The sequence below is a fragment of the Mobula hypostoma genome, chromosome 10 (assembly GCF_963921235.1).
Source record: "Mobula hypostoma chromosome 10, sMobHyp1.1, whole genome shotgun sequence".
Taxonomy (NCBI): Eukaryota; Metazoa; Chordata; class Chondrichthyes; order Myliobatiformes; family Myliobatidae; genus Mobula; species Mobula hypostoma.
The window spans coordinates 53,753,705-53,771,477 of NC_086106.1; the positions used below are offsets into that span (position 1 = coordinate 53,753,705).

Here is a 17,773-nt window from a genome sequence, read left to right on the forward strand (position 1 = left end):
CCAGCAAGATCTGGGCTCTCAGCTTCCTCTGTGTACACATCCTCTTTCTAATCCTTCTGCCTGGCATGCCCTTAACCTATCATCCATTTATCTTGGAAAGTAAAGTCCTTGATATTTACTCAAAGTCCATACCACTCTACTGCCACTCCTCACCACCTGTATCTTACTTTTTCAATCTTTCTTCCTAGCTACAGTTTTCCACTGAACAGCACCCTATGTCCCTTTATTATAATCACATCTTCCTTGCAGTGTTGTGACAACACACACACACATACAAAATGCAGGGGGGACTCAGTGGGCCAGGCAGCATCCATGGAGGGGAATAAATAGTTGACATTTTGGACTGAGATCCTTCATCAGGACTGTATTTCCCTCCATAGATGCTGCCTGACCTGCTGGGTTCCTTCAGCATTTTGTATCTGCTGCTCTAGAATTCTGGCATCTGCAGATGCTCTTGCGCCCCCTTTCTTTCAATGGTGACCAGAACTGTCTGCTGCAATCTAGTTAATGTTGAAGAGAGTGCTAGCCTATGTTCAAGGATCTATGTATCCAAGGTCTCTTCATTCCAACTTACCACTCAATATCCACCTATTTATTGTATATTCCCCCGCAATGATGCATGTCACCTTCTGCATAAGCTGCATTTCCCAGAACAGACTCTATTAGCACATTCCTGCCTCATTAGGCTGAATTGCCCAGCATTGTTAAATTTCCCATTGTGACATACAGTGGTATGCAAACGTTTGGGCACCTCTGGTCAAAATTTCTATCACTGTGAATAGTTAAGTGAGTAGAAGATGAACTGATCTCCAAAAGTCACAAAGATGAAACATTCTTTTCAACATTTTAAGAGTAGTGTATTATTTTTGTTTTGTACAATTTTAGAGTGGAAAAAAGGAAAGGAGCGCCATGCAAAGGTTTGGGCACCCCAAGAGATTTGAGCTCTCAGATAACTTTTACCAAGGTCTCAGACCTTAATTAGCTTGTTAGGGCTATGGCTTGTTCACAGTCATCATTAGGAAAGGCCAGGTGATGCAAATTTCAAAGCTTTATAAATACCCTGTCTCCTCAAACCTTGTCCCAACAATCAGCAGCCATGGGCTCCTCTAAGCAGCTGCCTAACACTCTGAAAATTAAAATAAATGATGCCCACAAAGCAGGAGAAGGCTATAAGAAGATAGCAAAGCATTTTCAATTAGCCATTTCCTCAGTTCATAATGTAATTAAGAAATGGCAATTAACAGGAATGGTGGAGGTCAAATTGAGGTCTGGAAGACCAAGAAAACTTTCCGAGAGAACTGCTCAGAGGATTGCTAGAAAGGCAAATTAAAACCCCTGATTGACTGCAAAAGACCTTCAGGAAGATTTAGCAGACTTTGGAGTGGTGGTGCACTGTTCTACTGTGCAGTGACACCTACACAAGTATGACCTTCATGGAAGAGTTATCAGAAGAAAACCTTTCCTGCATCCTCACCACAAAATTCAGCGTCAGAAGTTTGCAAAGGAACATCTAAACAAGCCTGATGCATTTTGGAAACAAGTTCCTGTGGCCTGATGAAGTTAAAATAGACACTTTTGGCTGCAATGAGCAAAGGTATGTTTGGAGAAAAAAGGGTGAAGAATTTCATGAAAAGAACACCTCTCCAACTGTTAAGCACGGGGGTGGATCAATAATGCTTTGGGCTTGTGTTGCAGCCAGTGGCATGGGGAACATTTCACTGGTAGAGGGAAGAATGAATACAATTAAATACCAGGAAATTCTGGAAGCAAACATCACACCGTCTGTAAAAAAGCTGAAGATGAAAAGAGGATGGCTTCTACAACAGGATAATGATCCTAAACACACCTCAAAATCCACATGGATAACCTCAAGAGGCGCAAGCTGAAGGTTTTGCCATGGCCCTCACAGTCCCCCAACCTAAACATCATTGAAAATCTGTGGATAGACCTCAAAAGAGCAGTGCATGCAAGATGGCCCAAGAATCTCACAGAAGTAGAAGCCTTTTGCAAGGAAGAATGGGCAAAAAATCCCCCAAACAAGAACTGAAAGACTCTTTGCTGGCTACAGAAAGCAGTTACAAGCTGTGATACTTGCCAACGGGGGGTGTTACTAAGTACTGACCATGCAGAGTGCCCAAACTTTTGCTTGGGGCCCTTTTCCTTTTTTGTTATTTTGAAACTGTAAAAGATGGAAACAAAAAAAAAACTTGCTTAAAATATTAAAATGTCTCATCTTTATGCCTTTTGGAAATCAGGTCATCTTTTACTGACATAGCTATTCAGAGTAACAGAAATTTTGACTGGGGCGCACAAACTTCTGCATGCCAATATAATCAGCTGTAAATCTGGCATACACACTTTGTTTGATTTGCAGAGTCATACGGAAAATACAAGTGTTTGGCTTGGCACAACAGACCAAATTTTTCCCTTTTGATTAATTTTTCCTCAAGCAACAATTGTGGTGATGCTAGATGACACACTTCAAAGCAGTAACATGTCTGTTGCAACTATTTCAGTTTGAAAATCATGTTGTCCCTGTCAGGAAGATGTTTTCTATTCCTCCTTTAGAATCTCTTACACCCATTCCTGAAAGCAGGTGAAAACGCAGTTAGCCACCAGAAAATGCTGCCTCTGGTGGTCAGGCAGCATCTGTGACGAGAGAGACAGAGTCAAAGTTTTTAATCTGAAATGTTAATTTTCACAGATAATGAGTGTATACAGCATTTTCTGTTTCACTTACAGACAGAGTAAAGAAGCAGACTGTTAAACCCAGAAACACCATTTTAACCATCAACCATGATCCATGGAGTTAATAGGAGCCAATCCCATTTTATTCTCCCCACATTCCCATCAATCTCTCACCTGCACACAACAGGCAACCTACAATGGGCAATAAACCTATCAACAAGGATATCTTTGGGATGTGGATAGAAACCAGAGTATCAGGGGAATCCCACACCTTCACAGGGAGACTGTACACATTCCACACAAACAATGGAGGAGGTCAGGATTGATCTCTGGTGCTGTGAGGAAAATATATCAACTACCTGCACCACCAGCACTTGAACTATTTTGACTTTGACTTTCAAGGCTTTTGCTTAGTTTATGATCTGAATATCAGAAGCTCTGATGAAGCAATACTCAGTGGGAGACCTGACTGTCAGCCTAAATAATGCCTTTGGAGTATCTGCACTTCAAAAATGCTTCACACTCTGTCGAACTTTTTAACAATTTGGGTCCTGAAATAGCACTGCAGAAAATTTCTTTTGATATTCTTTCTTTTCCCTTCTCCATCACAACAGCAGTTAGAAAAACACAATTAAAAAATTATTACAGACTTAACTGGAGTTAAAGATCCTCATGTTATATGCAGTAGATATTTCTTAATAACAACAGCCCTCAAAATTTCAGACAGAATTATTCTCAAATTAAATAAAGCTGTTTGCTGAGGGATGGCGTTTTTTCCATAGCAGAAGGTGGACAAAGGAGTCCACTCTCTCAGATGGTCTGATGCAGGTGGGCGTGGTTGATAAACTGCCACTGAGCTCAGTAAAATGCTCATGATGCCCAACCAGTTACAACATGCACAGATTCCTGGTGCTGTAAGGTGCCTTTTGAAGTAAAATCCACTGCATCAAACTTACATTTTGGAACAGGCATGTTCCAGCTCCATCTGAGGCACCAGACAAATGATAATTTCACAACTCTAGCTCATCATTCCTACTCAATTTCACAATCTCCACCCTTTACTTTTCCGACTGCATGGTTTCAGATGGACACAGCCTGGATCACTCAACAGAAACCACCAACCAGTAAGGTTCATTAAATTGCTCCAGATCAGCTGGTATTAGTTGTATAGGTGCTCCACTGACATTTCACTGTAAATCATTGCCAGGTTATTGAGAGGTTACAGCCCTATTTTAATATTTCCAATCAAAAACACACATTTGGAGTTTGAAGGTAGTTTTATGGTTGGGGGGGGGGGTGCACGCGCAGACATGAGCCAGTGCGATAATTCTTATACATTATCCTCCACTGATATAGTCAGCAAATGGTGAATGTGTGATGTTAACATGGTGACACACAACTTCTGTGGTCTTCATGGTACTGGAATTCCATTCAATATGTTCGTGCTCTTACGGACAGTCTGTGCTGAACTCGTTTGCTCTCCTCATCTGCACAAGTAAGCCAGTGATACAAATGAAACCTGGCGCAAGCTCACCGCTTGAGGCTGACAGACAAGAGCACTGACACAAGGGCAAATTGCCAGTTGTACAAAATGAGACCAGAACAGACCTCGGTATGACGAACCAGAACAGAGAACTGCAGCTGATGCAGTCTGTGATAGCTATCACTGTGTCTGACCGAGTGGTCAGGTTGGATAATGATGATAAGAATCATGAGACTGACAGCTCGAGATTCTTCATTCTTGCATTCTGGATGCTCACTGGCTTTGCTCTGTATGGTTCAGTCTGTAGATTTTGTGTATCACAATGTCCTGTTTGCAACTCAGAAAACAAAAGTATACAAGTGTCAAAATACAAGAATGTGCTATGATCACAATGTCACCAGGTTATACTGCATATAATCATCGTCCATGGGGACCTCCTTATTTTCCTCTGAACATTCGTTCACAATCAGTTTCCTTTCACTTTCTGCAGGAAATTTCAATTGTTCCACTGTTGTAACATTGCAGGTCAATTCCATTTCCGGTTTTAAAGTCAAACTTCCTTTGAGCTGTTTATTCCTTATCTGCAAGAGAAAGAACAGATGGTCCATTAACCTCTCTTGGATCTTTGTCACGGACAGTAGTATGCATTTCCTGGTCTTTCAAGCTTTATTATAGAAACATAGAAACATAGAAAATAGGTGCAGGAGTAGGCCATTCGGCCCTTTGAGCCTGCACTGCCATTTATTATGATCATGGCTGATCATCCAACTCAGAACCCAGCCTTCCCTATTTTGCTATTGAAACTAGAAATAATGAAAGGCATCTCCAGCCAACAAAATTTTCTTATTGTCAGCAAATATCAGAAAAACGTAAGGAGCTGGTCATTGGAGTTCAGGAAGCTGGGAGGAGCATGCACCCTAAATGCATCGATGGTGGAGATGATTGAAAGCTTCAGCCACTGAATCGTGGCTGAAAGAAGATTATGGCTGGGAGCTTAACATCTAAGGATTCACATTGTATTGAAAGAACTGGCAGGCAGAGAGAGTGGGGTGGCTCTGTTGGTAAAAAATGAAATCATATCCTTAGAAAGAGGTGACACAGGATGCAAAGATATAGAATCATTGTGGGTAGAGCCAAGAAACTGCAAGGGAAAGAACACCTGCAAGAGTGTTATATATAGACCTCCAAAAAATAGCAAAGATGTGCACTACAAATTACAAGGTGGGATAGAAAATGCACGTCAAAAGAGCAACACTACAATAGTCATATGGAATTTCAGTATCCGGGTAGATTGGGAAAATCCAGCTGGTGCTAAATCCCAAGAGGGAATTGTAGAATGCCTACGAGATGGCTTTTTAGAGCAGCTTGAGGTTGATCCCACTAAGAGATCAGTTATTCTTGATTGGGTGTTATGCTACAGACCAGAATTGATTAGAGAGCTTAAGGTATAGGAACCTTAGGAGACACTGATCATAATATGCAGTTACAAGAATAATAGGATCAATTCTGGGAGATTTTAATTGTTAGAGCCTAATCAGGGTGGAATTTGTGAAATGTGTCCAGGAATGCTTCCTGAGTGTATACACCCAGTAGCCACTTTATTAAGTACACCTGTCCACCTGCTCATTAATGCAAATATCTAATCAGCCAATCACATGGCAGCAACTCAATGCATAAAAATATGCAGCCATGGTCAAGAGGTTCAGTTGTTGTTTAACTCAAACATCTGAATGGAGGAGAAATATGATTTAAGAGACTGACTGTGCAATGATTGTTGGCACCAGACAGGGTGATTTAAATAGGTCAGAAACTGATCTCAAGAATGTGAGGGTTTGGTAAAGCTGAAACATGATTCCAGCCTGGTCACTGTGGTTTCCAATGGCCCAGATATAGTCACTCAAAAAGTCTCCAGGCAGCCAAACACAGTTGGGTGGAACTGTGGTGCATGGCATTACGCAAGAAAATTCCAATACAAGAAACACATGCCAACGCCATGGTCACAAAGGCGGCTTTTGCCATCCTGTCTTCTAAGCCAGTGAAACACTCAGACAAGTTGTTTCAAAAGCCTTCAAAATCTACAAGGAATTTAATGGTCATGTTCAAAGTTGACTTCTACCTCAGGAGAAGGTACGTCACCATACTTAGCAACAATCAGTTGTCAAGCTACAACTTGATATGGTATCAGACATCACCATTACCTCCAAGTGCACATGGCAGGCTCTTGGGTTTCCGCCAGTCAAATCAACTCAGCACTTCACCTGCAGTACTTTGAGTGAAACACTCCATCTGATTGGCAAACTGCACTGCATGGTGAGCTGAACTGTGACCAAGTCAATCCTGTGTGTGTCACCTAACAGACCAGCAAGATCTGAATGCCCTTGGCATGTCCAAGCTTAATCTCTGGAGCATCCTTCTGGATGAGGTCTGTACAAAGACATTGGCCATTCAAGTCACATCATTACAACAGCTTACTTGTGGTTTGAAAGCAAAGGAATTCAATTAAAAACATTATTAATAATGCTTTTTTTTTAAAAAAAAAGGTAAATTGTGGTAAACTATCACCACAAACAATGAAGAGGTGAGTGAGGTGAAAGCAAGTTCGAGAGATGTGCTTGCTGGTGTGCTGCGAAATCAATGCACTTGGGAGCTGCAGCCGTGCTGGTTGAAGTCGACAATTTGGAGGGGAGAAGATGGGAGGGAGGAGTTCCCACACCCGTCCAACTTACCCGGGTGTGGATTGCTCTAAGCATTGAGCCGATTTGGCAAGGTTGACGGCGGCTTCTTTGGCAGCAAAATCTAGGTCCAAAGTGAATTGACTTTGTGTTCTAGGCCTGAAGCAATTCACTGCGGCGAGGTCTGGGTCCTAATGCGAAGTACCATATGCCTTTTAGACAATCTAAACGCCGGCCCAGATAGACTGGAAAGGCAGGGTGCCAAGAGCTGGGCGAGGTTGGATTGCTCTGGCTGCCAAGCCGTTTCAGAGAGGTTGAGAACAGCTTCTGACAGCAAAATCTAGGTCTGAAACAAATCAGTGTGGTGTGGCCCGGTTCCTAGTGCGAGGCTCGGACAGTTTAAATGCAGGACCAGATAGTCCGGGGATTCCCCTCTCCACAACGCTAAAGCTGTGTGACTGCCCCCCACTGCTGTGCTTCGTGTCTGCAACTATGCAGTGATTTGTCCCGCTAACATGATGAACTGAACAATGAGACTTTGGGCCTACTCTGGCTGCTCCAGTTATTTGGATCCAAGGACGCAGTTTGGTTCGGAATGCTGTTGTTGCTATGGTTTGCATGATTTGTTTTGTTTCTCTTTCTCTGCGTACCGGGGGTTGGTCTTTTTTTTAAACATGGGGTTCTTTCGGGTTCCTTGCTTTGTGGTTGCCTATTAAGCAAACAAATCTCAAGGTTGTATAATTTATATATTCTTTGACAATAAATACACTTTGAATCTTGTCAGTCAATACCCTATCATCATCAGTACGTGAGACCATACAATAACAGCAGCAGTGTTTAAGGATGTTTAGGTTGCTGCATCAAACTGCAAACAGAACTCCATACACAAAGCCAGTCTTCTGTCCCAAAGGACTGGTACCAATTGTGGAGCAAGAGCTAGATCACCTGCAAGAAGCTGATGTGATCAAAGCGATTAACTATTCACACTGGACAGTTCCAGTTGTCTAATTTTTCCATAGATGCTGCCTGGCCTGCAGAGTTCCTCCAGCATTTTGTATGTGTTGCTCCAATGGTCATTATCTGGAAAGCCAACGGTACAGTGAGGTTGCTTGCAGACTTCTTAATTGGTCTCATTGCAGCTCTGGAGACACATCAGTACCCATGACTGGTTCCGGCAGCAAACTGGAGAGAATCTGCAGTTGCTGGAAATCCAAGCAACACACACAAAATGCTGCAAGAACTCAGGAAGCTGTCAGTATCTATGGAAAAAAGTACACAACATTCGGGCCGAGGCCCTGGTAGTGCAAAATTGAACGATTGTCACTACTTTACAAAGTTGGACTTGGTTGAAGCCTGGCTCCTGGTAGAAGTGGTGAAAATTCACAGGAGCTTCTCACCATTCTCACAACACACATCAAAGTTGCTGGTGAACGCAGCAGGCCAGGCAGCATCTCTAGGAAGAGGTACAGTCGACGTTTCGGGCCGAGACCCTTCACGAAGACCCTTCCTAGAGATGCTGCCTGGCCTGCTGCGTTCACCAGCAACTTTGATGTGTGTTGCTTGAATTTCCAGCATCTGCGGAATTCCTCATGTCACCATTCTCACCTCTGTCTGCCTTTCAGGGTAAAGGTAGCTCCTTCAGTTTTCCAAAAGCTTATGAACACAGTGCTGAATGGTCCTTGAGAGAGTGGCCACTTAACTTGATGACATCATTGTGATGGGTATGGATCAGACAGGACTATGCCAATGCCTGGACCATGTTTTGAACAAACTACGAGACATTGGATTGCAACTTCGGGCAGAAAAAAATGCAGCCTCCATAAGTTTTCAATCAAGTATCTGGTATTTATCATAGATGAGCTTGGTCATCACCCAGATTCCCCCCCCCCAAAAAAAAATCACTGCTATTTTAAAGATGCCTCTATTATTAGATGTCAGCACTTTACAATCATTTTTGGGCATCATCAGTCATTATTCAGCATTTCTGCCAGGAATGCACCAGCTGAGGGAGCCACTCAATGCCCTGCTCAACAAGGGTGCTACAAGGAAATGGTGCAAACAATACCAAGGGGCTTTTGACTGGTGAAGAATATGCTGTTGTCCGATATTCTCTTGATGTATTTCAACCCAGAATTGCCAACTGGCATCACACTGGATGTATGCAACTACAGGGTGGGAACTGTCATATCCCATATCTTTCCTGATGGTTCCAAAAAAGCTGTTATGACCACAGCAGAAAGGAACTAAGGACAAATTGAGAAGCCTTGGGGATCATCTTTTCTGTGAAGAAATTCCACAAAATGCTTCACTCTCCTTACTGTTTACAAACCACTGTTGTCCATCCTTGGGTCTAAGAAAGGCATCCTGGTGTATAGAGCTGTATACACTGGGATGCAACAATGTTATTAAACTACAATTTTTAAATCAAGTATACATCAACCCAGGAACATGGTCAACCAGATGCCCTCTCAAGACTTATGAATCAGCAGGTTACTGAAAATGAAAATGCAGTTGTGGCTACAATTTCAGTGGATTCTGAAATCTCCCGAGTTGTATAGGATGCTTTTGAAGGTCTTTCAGATAGTCGACAAGATGAGAGTAGAGACGGCTGCAGTGCATCTCCAGATACCTCATTGACAGATGGCCAGTCAAGGTTGAGGAAGATGTTGTACCCTATTATCAGTCTCATTCATCGCTCTCAACTGTGGACTGCTGCCTAGTGTTTGGAGACAGAATAGTCATTCCAAGAAAACTTCAAGAAAAAGCATTGAAACAATTTCACCAGGATCACCCAGGTATTAATCAAATGAAAGCCCTGGCAAAGAGCTTTGTGCACTGGCCGGACATAGACGAAGATTTCACATCCATATGCAAGCTGTGTATTCAATGTTCTGTGACAGCAAGGAATCTAAGTAGGGCCGACCCACAACATTACCCTCAGTGTACCAGACCTTGGAGTCGAGTACATCATCTTTGCTGGCACAATGAATGGGTGATCCTGTCTTGTCCTGGTTGATACCTCATTCCAAATAGCAGGGCAATTACCTATGAAGACAACAATGACAGTGTCGACCGTTCAACGGCTTCTGCAGATCATTAGCTGCTTTGGGATGCCAAAACACTCATTTCAGTTCACAGCAGTTTGCTGCATTCTTGCAGGACGTGGAAGTATCCACATCTGCTCATCTCCATCGTCCACAGTCCAACAGCCAAGTAGAGAGGTTTGTGGTTATCTTCATATGGTCGTTTCTGAAATCAGTAGGCTCTCAACACATTCCTCCTAACATATTGAATTACACGAAATCCAGGCCTTCAGGGGAAATCACCAGCTAAAGTGCTTTTGGGAAGAAAACTGCACAGTGTTGGATGCAGTGCTGTCACATTGCCCATCATCCAAGACAGCAGAAGATCTGGTGCAGAAAGGCAGCCACACTGACCTTGGTCAACAGGTGAAGTCATTCAAGCCTGGAGCTGCAGTGTGGGTCAGACAGTATAGCAACAGGCAAGACCCCCGAGTACCAGGTCAGATTGTCTTCCACATGGATCCCTGGAATCCCTAACCTCCGGCAAGCCCCACCCCTTCCACCTGAACCCAGTCTCCAGCCACCCTACACCACAGCAATCCCTGGGCTCCATCTCTGGGCACTTCACCCTTCGAGTGACAGGGATTGCTTTTTAACACTGAGTTCACAGACCCTTAAGTTTCGAAATAGTCCTTGACCCTGCTTTCCGATTAAGCACTGTTCCTGTATTATGTCTTCTTCCTTCCCGGGAAATAGTCAATTATCATATGCATCATTGCTTGTGTTATAAACAATGGTCTGTATTTATCTGCCACCTCAGCATAGTGTGTTGTAAGTTAGACCTTGGATACAACTGGGTTCCTGGCTCCAAGAAAAACCCAGGAGTCTAATATCCAACTATTCTCTTATTTATATAAGAGTATGAAGTCATCAGTAACGTGACTTATTCAGATGACTGTGTCGAAATACATTGCATTGCTTTCCTCTTTGATGTAAACACCTTTTGTAGTTTACATAGTTATTACTGATTCAACCCGTTGACTGGCTTCCTCAATATGGTTTGGTCCTAGTCAAATGCACATTTATGCTTTCCTGAAACTGTGGAATTTACAAACTCCTGACTTGAGTCACAACTGTTGTGCAAAGGTGGACAGGGTAGTCTAGAAAATGCATGATATGCTCACCTTCGTAGGTCAGGGCACAGAATAAAAGATCACATTGCAGGTTTACGTAATATGGTCAGACCACATTTGGAGTATCGTGTGCAGATCTGCCCACCACACAATAGGAAGAATGTGATTACACTGGAGGAGGTTCAACAGCACATTGCCTGCACTGGAAAAGGCTGGATAGAACAGGCTTGACTTCCTAGAATAAAGTAAGCTGAGTGGCAATCTGACAGAACATTATAAAATGTATAAGGTTATGGAGAGGCTTAGAGACAGAATTCAGAGTAGGGTGGTCAGGGTGCCAAAACAAGAGGGTGTAGATTTAAGATGAGGGGAAGGTATTCTCTGCCTTCTACATGAGGCTGCAAAGATGCTAACACATTAACCTCTCAGAAACCAGGTCAAGCAAAAGTTTGCCAGTTCTTTAAACGCAGGGATAGGTGGCTCTGTTGTCCTACTGCAAGCAGGATACACAGCAGCTGCAAGGCAGTGAATCTGGGGAATTCATTGCCACGGGATTCATGGAGTTGTACAGCATAGAAGCAGACCATTCAGGTCAACCTGTCCACGCAATCAAGACATCAATCTGAGCTGGCTCCATTTGCTCCTATTTGGCCCACATGCCTCTGAAACTTTTCTATCCATACAGTTGTCTGAATACTTTTTGAACATTGTAATCCTCCCTGTCTGTACCACTGCCTCCAGCCTTTGAGGCCATATACCCACCACTCTCTATGTGAAAACGTTCCCCCTCAGGTCCCTTTTACGTCTTGCCATTCTCACCTTAAACAAATGTCTCACAGTTTTAGGATCCCCTACTCTGGGGAAAAAGGATGACCATTCAATCTATCAATGCCCCTCATGATTTTATACACCTCTCATGCTCCAGTGGAAAAATGAGACCACAAGATGAATACAATCTTCCCAGGCTTCCAGCTGGATACAGGTATCAATTATAACTGACGTTTTGATGACAAGTTCCACCATCTTCAGATGAAGACGTACCCGGCTGGAAGCCTGAGAAGAGTTTATTCGTTACATACGCCAGGAAAGCACTAGATCTTTTTTATGAAACCATAAGACATTGGTGCAGAATTAGTCCATTCAGCCCATTAAATCTGTTCCACCATCTGATCGTTACTGATCATTTCTGTCTCAACCCCAGTCTCCTGCCTTCTCCCTGATCATGTCTGACATATCAAAAATGTATCAGCCTCCTCCTTGCACTCAATGACTTGGCCTCCACAGCTGCCTGCTGTGGCAATGAATTCCACAGATTCATCACCTTCTGGCTAAAGAAATTCCTCCTCATCGCAATTCTAAATGGACGTCCTTCTATTCTGAAGTTGGCTCTCTGGTCCTAGACTCCCCCTCTATAGGGGACACCCACTCTGTCTAGGCCTTTCAACGTTCCATAGGCTTCAATGAGATTCCCTCTCATTGTTCTAAATTCCCACAAGTACAGGCCCAGAGTCATCAAACACTCCTCATATGATAAACCTTTCAATCCTGGAATTATTTTCTTGAACCCCCTTTGAACTCTCTCCAACGTCAGCACATCTTTTTTTTAAATCGATAAGAGGCCCAAAACTGCTCACAATACTCCAAGTGAGGCCTCACCAGTGCCTTATAAAGCCTCAGCATTACATCCTTGCTTTTATATTCTAGTCCTCTGAAAATGACTGCTATCATTGCATTTGCCTTCCTCACAATTGACTTGACCAGCAAGTTAACCTTCTGGGAATCCAGCACGAAGACTCCCAAGTTCCCTTGCACCTCAGATTTCTGAATTCTTTTCCTCCCATTTAGATGCTCAAGCCCATCTGTCTGCTTATAATTCAAACCCTCCATTCCCAATAACATCCTCATGAATCCATTTTAGCCTAATATTATCCACCCTATAGCTGAGTGACTAGAACTGTGCACAATACTCCACGTGTGGTCTCATTAAGGGAACTATTTTACTGTACAAGTACTAACTTTGCCACACCAGCAAGCATGGCACACAACTCTGCAATGATATGTTTCACTAATATATATGTGACAATGTCTGGCCTTGATCCACTTTGCATGCATTCTGTCATCAGAAAGTGATGATTGCTTCCCTTTGGAGCAATAACATGGCCCTAATATGTGTTGCACTACACGGTGACAGCCTTTTCTAACTCCACCAATATTTAGCTAATACATAAAATTCATGACAATGGCCTTTATGTTGACAATTCCAGTGTGCTCGGCAGGTAGGTAACCTACAGTCTTCAAGAACACACGACTCCTTGATCTCATTTTAAACTTAATTTATGCTTCAGAACCATGTCTACAGACTGGCCATGAAGTCACTGTTGGGCACTTGCTTGGTCCATCCTGTGTTTGGCAAACTGCTTTGGCACAGGTCTTGCCCTGCTGTGTGAGCAAGCTTAGTGGTTGTCATCAGGAAAGGCTCAGTATGAAAATCAACTTTCACTCACAAACCAAGATAATTCATCTCAGTAATGAATTACTGACTACTATTCAGTATAGTCACTACAACTTAGACTTAAATGAGACTGATGCTCCTAGCACCATTGTACACTCACAAAAGGTTTTCAAACCTTGCCCTGAAAATTTCCTATGATTGACCTTCCTTCTTACTAAAGGTCAATGATTGAACTCAACATACGTCTTTCCTTGCAATGGGACAGTCAGCCTGGATTTCTCAGCTTTCTATTATCGAACACTGTAATGTGAGAGTCATAGAAGAGTTGTTTGTAATACAGATGCAGCACAAAATGAACAGTCATCGACAGCCGTTGTGATACCGCTCACGTCTCTTCCTGAACTTTTACAACAAACTTGTTCACTCTGTACTGGGCATTTGAAACAGAGCTCATGTCCACTGCTCTGCTATCACAAGTTGCTGTGTGTCTGTCTTTTTAATGTGAATAGTTTTGAGGCACTTTTTTTAAAAAAAGGACCGTGACATGAATAATCTATAACAGAGACTCCTGCCACATTTGGTCATAAATGCTGCCCTTGTTATGATACTTTTTTCTTCTGAACTACCATTATATCTATGCCCAACAAAGGACAGAACTAACTGGTATTCTTGGCTGCTAACTCTACGGAAGTCATAATCCCTCAGATTTTGTACAGAAAAAACTGCAGCTGTATGTCTTAACCTCTCAGATCACACACAAACCTGTGCACAGTCCAGAACATTACACTTATTTGGAAAGTCTTTGAGATCAATCATTCAGAGACTCCCACATTTTGACTGAATGTTCCAAATTTCTAACTTTTCACTTTTCACCATAACCATGGGTTTGAAATGTTTTTTTCAGCCTCTGAATTTTCTGTCCAAATTAGGTCCATGTAACATATTCTGGAGCTATCATGTCAGAGAGTGCAAAATACACCTGGGAGCAACTCTCTAGTGGTAATATTGATTTCCGCAATGCCCCTGCTGTGGTGTTCACTCGCAGAGGAACAATATTCTCAAAGTTCAGTCTATTTTCTGATATATATGGGTGTGTGGCCGTACAGTAATTGAAATGCTCCCATGCACATAGCCTTTGTTGGTGCATAGCTGAAATTTTCTTTCATATAACCTTTTGTTAAAGGGCCATGTAGTTTTCAGGTTGTGTAAAAAATCTCCTTTTCAAAGCAATGGTTGGTCTGTGCGGCTGTAAAAAAAAAAAGAGGGAACGTTGCATAGGATTTCCTCTCCAACCCCAAAGTCCATGAGGTAGAAACAACATTTAAAAGTAGAACACTGATTAACATTGATGTTACTTTTGAAACATAACTATCCTTTTCTACAGTTGCTAGTATAGTTAAAATGGAACTTAGATATTACTTGGCAACTGGTAACTTCTACTTACAACTGCAATTTTAAGACACAGGGCTTCGAACAAGGATGTTTATATTCTCTCCAACAACAAAGATATAAATATTTACCATTTATAGCTGACCATATGTCCTTTCTGCATAACTAAATCCTGCACCCAGTGCAAACTTTGTGTCAAAGCATGTTTGAAACGCAAATGTAACACATGTCAAGGGGCATATGACATTAAGAGCAGAGACTGGAAAATGTGCTTCCCACCACCTGCCATATCACTGCGACTTTTACCAGCTTCACAACCCTTCATCTCTGCCATCTACAATTCTCTCATTTCCTCACTGATTTCTTTTTCCAAAGGAAATGCTAAATGTTTTAAGGTTAACTTGGGAAGTTTTCAACTTACTGTGTTGTCACCATTTGAGTCTCCAAACACACCCCTGAGCAGTTTTCCGGGATCGGGAATTGGTGGGAGGATCCACTTCCTAAGCCTTAAAAGTAAGAAAAGGTTAACAATGGCATCTGGTTAAAGAACAAAATAAATACCAGGCATAAAATACTTTGTAAGCCTTCATTTATCACCTTTGCCACAGGAGTTCATTTACTCATCTGTTTGGTTTTCAGGATTATTGACAGGGCCGGCAATTTGTTGTCAGACTGCAAGTGCCCTTGGGAATGTGGTGGTGAGCTTAGTGAACTGCCTTGTTGAACTACTGCTGCCTTCATGGTGAAGGTCTTTAACTATGCTGTTGGGAGGGGTTTCCAGGGTTTAGACCCAATGGGATGGTGCATGACTTGGAAGAGAACTTGCCGGTGGTGATCTACCCACATACCTGCTGCTTTGTCTCCCTTAAGTAGCACAATTCACGGGCTTGGGAGGTGCTGGCAGAGTAGACTGGGTCAGTAAATGAAATGCATTTTATATATGGTCCATCACTGTGTACTGGTAGTGAAGGGCCTGAACTTTAGGATGGTGGGTGAGATGCTTCATCCTGAATTGTATCCAGCTTCATCAAGTCATTTGGGCACACTGATCTAGATAAGCAGCGAATAGTCCATCACAGTCTTCATTTGAGCCTTTTGGTTGTTTGAAAGGCTTGCGATGCAGGTAACTTGCTGTAGGATACCCAGTTTCTGTAGCCAAAGTATTTAAGTGAGTGAATCAGTGAGTGCACATCTCCATTTCTGGGTCATCGATGAAGCAGCTGAAGAAGACTGGACAAAGAGTCACTTTTCTGAGAAACTCCTCCATTGATGCCTTGGGCTGAGACAGTGAACCTCTGACAACCAGCTGTTTTCCTCTACGCTCGGCATGCTTCCTACTATTAGAATTTGCCAGGATTCAAGGGAGTGAGAGTCATAGGGAGAAGTCAGGCAAGGCTAGAACAATTTACTTTCTAGCTGAAGAGGCAAGAGTTGATATTATAGCAGTGTATAAAATCACAAGAGACATAGATAGGGTGAATTTATGCAGCCATTTTCCCAGGATTGGAGAATCAGAAACTGCAGGGCATAGAGGGTGAGATGGAAAGGTTTAATAGGAACTTGAGCGTAACTTTTTTTTTAAAAAAGGTAGTACACATGTGGAAATGGTTGAGACAAGTACGGTAAAACTTTTAAGATATCTGGACAGGTACATGGATGGAAAATATGTAGGCCAAATGCTGGCAAATAGAGCTGTCTTAGGTGGACATCTTGGTCAGGGTGGACTATTTGGGCCGAAGGGCCTGTTTCTATGCTGTATGACACAATGACTGTATTAGTTTTTCAACTGATACCCATTGACTTCTGTTCTAGCAAGACTCCTTGATAATGTCCAGAGACAAGATCTGTGAAGCAGTTTCCATTGGACAAACCAAGCCAGATGTTAAGAGTAGCCAATAACACAGGAACTGTAACTAAGAGGCTCAAAACAAATTGTTCATCTTTGTAAATCTGGCAAATATGTTCTAGTAGGATATTACAGAAATGAGCAAACAAGTCTCTTACTTCTTCAGGTTTGTGAGGCAGACGATTGCAATTATAGCCACTAGTACAGGGATGAAGATAAGTAAAGCAATGTTCCAATTCCATTCTTTGGTGTCCCGTCCTGAGGAGAATATAGCTTTATTAGTGACAGACAATTTTACCCTCTTTAAAATGGCACACTCATAAGCTTTGTGCCAATAAAATCGTCATGACACAATCAGATGACACCCAGAAGCATTATCACAGTGTCCCCATCTTTCAGATGCCACAATGTGTATCCAACCCTGCAGCAGAGTGGTAAGGAACTTAATTGATGATTGTCACATTGGACGTGTTTCTTCCACACCACTGAAAAATGGCAAAGCCATTAAAGAACTAATGCAAGAAAAGCCTTCAAGAGATCTGGCATATCACCAAATACAACCTTCAACAGGTGCTGTTTTGAAAGTTTCCTGACTGGTTTTATCATGGCTTGGAACAGTAAGTTCCAATACACAGGCCCAAAGCCTATAGAGTTGTGGACATAGTCAAACCCATCATGGCAGAGCCTTCCCCACCATCAATAGCACTGGTAGTATTTACAGGAACTGCTGCCTCAGGGCAGCAACATCCATCAACAAGGATCCCCACCATCGACGTCATGCCTTCTTTCCGCTGTTACCATTGGGCAGAAGGTATGGAAGCCTGAAGTCTCACACCAGCAGGTTCAGGGAAACTACTTTCTTACAACAACCAACCTGCAATTCCCTAATCCTCGTTCAGCAACAGAACACTACAGACCCACTTCCTACACTATCATGGACTGATCTTCAATTGTGTCGTAGTATTTCCCCTGGGATCAATAAAGTATGACTATTTATTGTCCTAGGCTCCAGAAAGCCAGTGGAATTCCTTCCCACGTGCTGGATAACATGTCAAATATTACAGGACATGCATGTAAGCTAAGCAGT

The 17,773-nt window shown here is 42.6% G+C and overlaps 1 protein-coding gene across 3 annotated transcripts in view; it reads right to left on the reverse strand.

Annotated features, from left to right (window-relative positions):
- Positions 1–2,638: 2,638 nt before the first annotated feature.
- Positions 2,639–17,773, reverse strand: part of LOC134352908 (interleukin-13 receptor subunit alpha-1-like) — a 63,038-nt gene continuing 47,903 nt past the window's right edge. Inside the window, exons 8-11 of one of the 3 annotated variants that reach the window (XM_063060512.1) lie at positions 16,845–16,944; positions 15,262–15,346; positions 14,623–14,697; positions 4,616–4,752 (exon numbers count right to left, since the gene is read on the reverse strand). In XM_063060512.1, the coding sequence (XP_062916582.1) occupies positions 14,629–14,697; positions 15,262–15,346; positions 16,845–16,944 (254 nt within the window). In that variant the 3' untranslated portion in view covers positions 4,616–4,752; positions 14,623–14,628. Of the gene's footprint in view, positions 4,753–14,622; positions 14,698–15,261; positions 15,347–16,844; positions 16,945–17,773 lie in introns of all 3 variants that reach the window. The other 2 variants (XM_063060511.1, XR_010019500.1) reach the window with 2 other exon arrangements.